The sequence below is a fragment of the Citrus clementina genome, unplaced genomic scaffold (genome assembly GCF_000493195.1).
Source record: "Citrus clementina cultivar Clemenules unplaced genomic scaffold, Citrus_clementina_v1.0 scaffold_6, whole genome shotgun sequence".
Lineage (NCBI taxonomy): Eukaryota > Viridiplantae > Streptophyta > Magnoliopsida > Sapindales > Rutaceae > Citrus > Citrus x clementina.
Window position 1 is genome coordinate 1339817 of NW_006262139.1, and position 6001 is coordinate 1345817.

At 32.0% G+C, this 6001-nt stretch overlaps 1 protein-coding gene across 3 annotated transcripts in view; it reads right to left on the reverse strand.

Moving 5' to 3' along the window:
- Positions 1-2275: 2275 nt before the first annotated feature.
- Positions 2276-6001, reverse strand: part of LOC18039365 (G patch domain-containing protein 8) — a 6411-nt gene continuing 2685 nt past the window's right edge. For 2 of the 3 annotated variants that reach the window (XM_024182394.1, XM_006428267.2), the window contains exons 4-8: positions 5427-5581; positions 5045-5188; positions 4854-4957; positions 4551-4731; positions 2276-2502 (exon numbers count right to left, since the gene is read on the reverse strand). In XM_024182394.1, coding sequence (XP_024038162.1) covers positions 2422-2502; positions 4551-4731; positions 4854-4957; positions 5045-5188; positions 5427-5581 — 665 coding nt within the window. In that variant the 3' untranslated portion in view covers positions 2276-2421. Of the gene's footprint in view, positions 2503-2924; positions 2997-4550; positions 4732-4853; positions 4958-5044; positions 5189-5426; positions 5582-6001 lie in introns of all 3 variants that reach the window. The other variant, XR_002904935.1, reaches the window with a different exon arrangement.

Here is a 6001-nt window from a genome sequence, read left to right on the forward strand (position 1 = left end):
GTAGGTGGACAAGTCATAATATTCCAATGAAATGTATTTTTTTTTTCAAAATTTGAAATATTTTAATTTTTTATCAACTATTCAGAAACAAGAATGGAAATACTCGGCTTCACAGGAGACTTAACTGTACCTAACAATTTAAATTTCTCATGATTCTCTCCAAAAAATAAATGAAATGGATGGAGCTATGGTGCAACGGGTGAATCATACCCCTCTTTTCGTTCTTTTTTTTATTACACCCCTTAATCTCTCCTGTATTTATAGTTCATTAAAGTAATTTTTTTTCCTTTTTCTTCAACCCCTCATCTTTATGTTTTTCTGGATTTTTTTTTTTTCATTTTCATTTACAGTTGTAATTAACCAATTGCAATCAATAAGACATAACTGGACATTCTCATTGAAGCTACTTTTTTGTTTACTTAAGATTCATTTGCTTTATATCACATAAGCAATAAGGAATTAAACTCTTTTATATAAAAGATAATCACATAGATATGTTTTTGTACCAACACTCTATTCATCATCTACAATGAAATTCGGGTGTAAATAAGTAGAATTTTTTTTTTAAAATTTTTTGTTATGTGTCTTTTTGTCATTGAACAGTCTAAAAATTGGTTTATCATCATCATCATCCTCCCCCCTACTCCTCCTCCTCATCATCAATGAAACTCCTCTCTACTATGTTAACAAATGATCAAAATTAAGAGCTTTAACAAAAATTCAAAATCCATCTTATTTTCTATTGTCTTTGTTGATGAATCTAACATGATTCATCTCTCTTGATTATAACTTGTGCAAGTGGATACTGTAACACAATGATGAGATTAGTAATTCTTGCTGAGAGAATTTATGAAGAAAGATGTTGGCACAAAATCTTGAAAACTTTAGGGCATATTCGGTACCATTTTTGGGCTTTTGTTTTCATTTTCGTTTTAAAAAGTACAAATATAATACATGTTTAGTGGGTTAAATTAAAAAAAAATAAACTAAATTATAAAATAATAAATTCAAATTCACTTTTATAACTATTAAAGTGAGAACATGTTACAAAACTAAATTAAAAAATAATTAAAAAAAAAAAATCTTTCCTTACCTCTTCGATCCTTATCTCTTCATTTTTCATCCAACAACGCTCTCTCTCTTTCTTCTTATCTCTCCCGATCTATTCTCCCTCAGTGTGCCCGTATCAATTGTTGTACTCTGTCTCCACTGCCACCACTGCTTCATCTAGGCCACTGCTGTTGCTCCCTCTCTGGCACTGCTGCTGCTTCATCTTTGCACGCAGCTGCTGCTCTGTCTCTGCCTTAACTGCCTCTGTTGTTGCTGCTCTCTTGGCTCTGTCCTTATTATTGCGAGTTGCTGGTATTTATTTTATTCGAGTAAATTTTTAGTAATTATTTTTTATTTTGTAAATATGATTTTGTTCTCTTAAGATTGTCATTGCCATGATAGTGGTTTCATTGCAAATGCCATTTTGTTAACAAAGCATATTTTCAGTTTGTTGTCTGTCACTCCAAATTTTATTAGCATAGCATGCATGGCTATACTGTCTAGTCACTAGTGTAAAAACAATTACAATATAATTTTTCTTTTCAAAACTTCAGTTTGTTGTCTATGTTGTAATATATATTAATTATTGTGTAAAAACAATAACAATATAATTTTTTTTAATGTTAATGCTAAAATTTTTTATTATGATGTAATTTTTTAGAATTATTTTGTTTAAACTATCTATTATGATTGTGTACGTATTAGTTAAAAATTATTTCCTAAATATAGATTAAATGTTTAGTAAAAATTATTTTTCAAAATAGTACTACGGAACATTAATTCTTATTTTTGTCATTTTTAATTATGCTTAACAAACACATATTACTATTTTCAATTTAAAATATAACATACAAAAAATAATATCAGTCGCATACTTAAATTTTAAATACAACTACAAAACACCTTTTTCTTCTCATTTTTGTTTTCAGAAAATACAAATTCAAAAATAATAGTGAATAAGCCCTCAACTTTTCTAAATTTTCAACAAATAATATGGACTGCATTATTAATAAACAAATAAACACAACCACGCCATTGAAACTATTGCATCTGATCCAATGGCAGAAGCACAAAAAGTCGAAAAGAGCGCACGGTGCACCTGTTGCACCGTAACTAGATACGAATGGATTTTAAGGGGCATGAAGAATTTGATAGTGTTGAAAACAATTAGTGATTCTTTAAAGGTTACAGAATAGGCAAACTCATCAGCATAAACAAACAAGAAAATAAAAATAGTGATGTATATTTTCTTAGCCACTTTGAACTAACAACATCATACAATGGGCAATGGTGACATATTACATAGACAACAAAAATTTATGGGAGACTACGTAAAATACATTGCTGGTAAGCAGGCATGGGGATTGATTTTCACTGTTCTTCATCACTATCATCACCGAACACTGAAGCAACAGCTACTTTTGGCTTCTTTGCAGCACTTCCAGTTGTGTTCTGCACAAGAAGCAAAGAAAACCAGAAGAGTATGAAGACATAATATCCCCAAAAGAGTTGTGAGTTCTATTCACCAAAATTGGTTTTAATGGGCAAGTGCATCAGAAGAAGCAAGAAAGTTAAACACATGATTGAAAGAAATAGTTATCACTGAGAGAACCATGAGTTCTAAAAACAAAAGCTGATTTTGATCATGCAAAGGATTTGTGGTTGAAGTTTTTAGACCTTGTACATTCAAATGGATGCAGATGGGTTCCCCACAGCTTGAGACTGAGAGAATGAAACACTACACTCCTATATAACTAGTACTAGAGCCATCACATAATTGAAGTATTAGACAGCAATTCATTTCACAAGTACAGTCATGGTCTCTTGATACATCCACTATCAGGTTTGACTTGAATGCATCGTACTTATCTCACCGCTAAACAAATCCAGAGAAGTTATCTTTATCTCCACGAGTTTTCTGGCTGGCGGTACTACAGCCCCAACTACTAAAAGTTGTATACATGAGAATGGGAAAACACCCCATCATAAAACTCAAATAAAGTGAATTTAATGCAGAGGCAGGCATGCTTCTTCACCATGCAATGCAGTGGCTGAGAAGGGGTTTATGGCATATGTAGTGATGACAACTTTGGAACCAAAAAGGTATGATGGCAATGACAGACATGACTGAACCATTAAGGAACTGTATCAGAATACTCTACAGCTCAACGAAAATTGCTGTGAACCAAAGACAGTTCTCAAGAAAGATCTAATGCTGCGTTTACTTTTTGGATTGGAGTGGGAATCCTTGGATTAAGAGTGTGGAGTGAGAGTGGGAGTAGGGTGTTTACTTAGACTAAATGAAAGTATAGATTGTCAATCAGAATCCTAATTATTTGTTTACTTTGTCTTAGATTGGGAATAAATTGTTTTAAATTACAATTTTATCCTTATGTACAGAATTATAATTTGTAATTAAAAAATTAATAAAAAATATATTTGGAAAATAAAATAAATATTTTATTATATTTATAAATTAATAATAATTACTAATATTCTTAATTATGTAAATCATAATTTTTTATTAATTTAAATTTAAATTATGTGAATAAAAATTATTAATAATAGCAACACAAATGAAATATTATTATTGATAATATAGTACAAAATTAATATTTTTTTAGAATAAAATATTTATTATTATTAAATAAATAAATAATTAATATTTATTAAAATTAATGTTTAATATTATTAATTTAAATATAATATTTATTTATTTTTATTTTATTAAATTTAATAAAATAAATATGATATAATTATTATTTTTAATAAATATGATATTATTTATTTTATTAAATATGATATTATTTATTTTATTAAATATTATTTATTTATTTTATTAAATATGATATTATTTATTTTATTAAATATTATTTATTTATTTTATTAAATATTATTTATTTATTTTTATAAGGATAAAATGGGAAGAGGGGGGAGTGGATTCCCACTCCCACCTCCCCCCATGGGAGTGGGAATCCCACTCCCCACTCCAAAATTGAGTGGGACCCACGGATTCCTACTCTCACTCCCCCTTTTTTAAGGTAAGTAAACACTGGAGTGAGAAGAATCCACACTCCACACTCCCACTCCAGAAAGTAAACACTACCTAAAAGCAGAAAAAAGCACTATACATGCATCACATGAACTGTCAGTTAACAAAAAAGATGCCTCAACAAAGACGAGAGGAACAAAACCTCACTTAGCACCACCTAGACTCATCCACAAATTCACATATGTTACAAAGAATTTAATCACCCATTTAGCAAAGCTATAATATAAGGGAGAGCTTTGACAATTTAATTATGTCCACAAATCCTAAGGTTCACAGGTTAGATGAATCTGGTGTTCAACAGCACATGCATACAAGCATGTATATGTACGACAACTGCTTCGACACAACTCAGATTCTTTCAAATCATCCTCAATAATTTTCTAATGGGAGAACCCACGAGGACCTAAAGTTGCAATGAATCAACTCAGAATTCTGAAGTTAGATGTACCTTGGAAGTGCCACCTTTAGAAGAGAAACCGAATTTTAACGCCTTGCGCTGATCCTGATTGGCAAGAGCTGTAGTAGTTCCAGGTGCAGTGGGGACTGAAACAGACCCAGATTCTTCGTCTTGTTGTTGTTGATCCTGCTGCCGCTGCTTTTGTTCCTGCTGCTGTTTATGGGCATCAGCCCTAAGAGGCAACGATGAATAGAAAAGTAAGATGAAATAAAAAGAATTAAGGCAAAACTTAAAATAAAAATGAAATAAATAGAAGAACAGACAGATGAAATAAAGGCAAGGGAAAAGATTTACATTTGAGCAAATTTAGCCATCTCCCTCTCCTGACGTTGTTGTTCTCGTTTTTGCCGATCATCCCGACTGCTAGTACCATGCATTTCTCTCATTTCTTTAAAACGCTGCAATCCTCGTCCAACAATGTTGCAGATTTAGACAAGAGTAGAGTATAGACCAAACGTTACACCACAGGAAAATACATTATTTACCTTTCTATGGTTGTGATCATATGAGCTCAGATGGGCTTCAAATTCCACAGCCAATTTGTATTGCTTGTTACAAAGATCACAATAGAACACCTTGCGTATTTCTTTCACCTCAGTTTGAATTTTCTGCTCACGTTCTGCTAACACCTGAATTTTCATAAGGTGCACGAAGCGGGCAGTAGAAGCCACCAGGTAATAAAAACTGCAGGATATTGTGAAGAGCTTCCAAAGTTGATATTCCCCTATGATATACCATTTCGGTCAAAAGACAAACATATATGGTATATGCTGCCTTCTGCTATTGGATGTGTGTTTCAGAAGAAGTAAAGCATCAATGTCTATGTTAAATTATTTATGTTGATTATCTACGAGTGTAAAAGCATACCTCCCGCTTCTTTGCATTCTCCTCAGTGTCCTCTACCTCGATATCAAGTTTTCTTCGCTGGATATTTTCTTCTGCAGTGAAAAAATCATCTTCTTCCTGTTTTCCAACCCCCAACTTTGGATCTCTAATCCCAGATTTTATCGGTTCTATTATTCCTGTACACAGAACCTAGAATGACTAGTTAAAAGTTGAATGACAAATTCATACAGAAGAACTCTTGTGAATTGTGCAGCTAGTATAGACACATAAATTAAAAGCAGATAACAAACAGAAATCCAGATTTACATGGTTCAGCACAATCATGCTAACATCCTCAGATGTAATCCACATAACTTTTTTTTGTTTTTTTTTGTTTTTTTTTGGGGGGGGGGGGGGGGTTGTTGTGGGGGATAAGAAACTGTAAATTATATTAATGATGAAAACTTTTGTGTGCTATACAAAATATACCAATCACCCATCTACAATACTAGACCAGCCTAGACACCTATGCATCTCAAAACACTCTCACAGCTTAAATGAATGAAGGAAAAAGATGAATCTTGGAACTCCTGGAAACTGAAGTCCACAGAGACTTC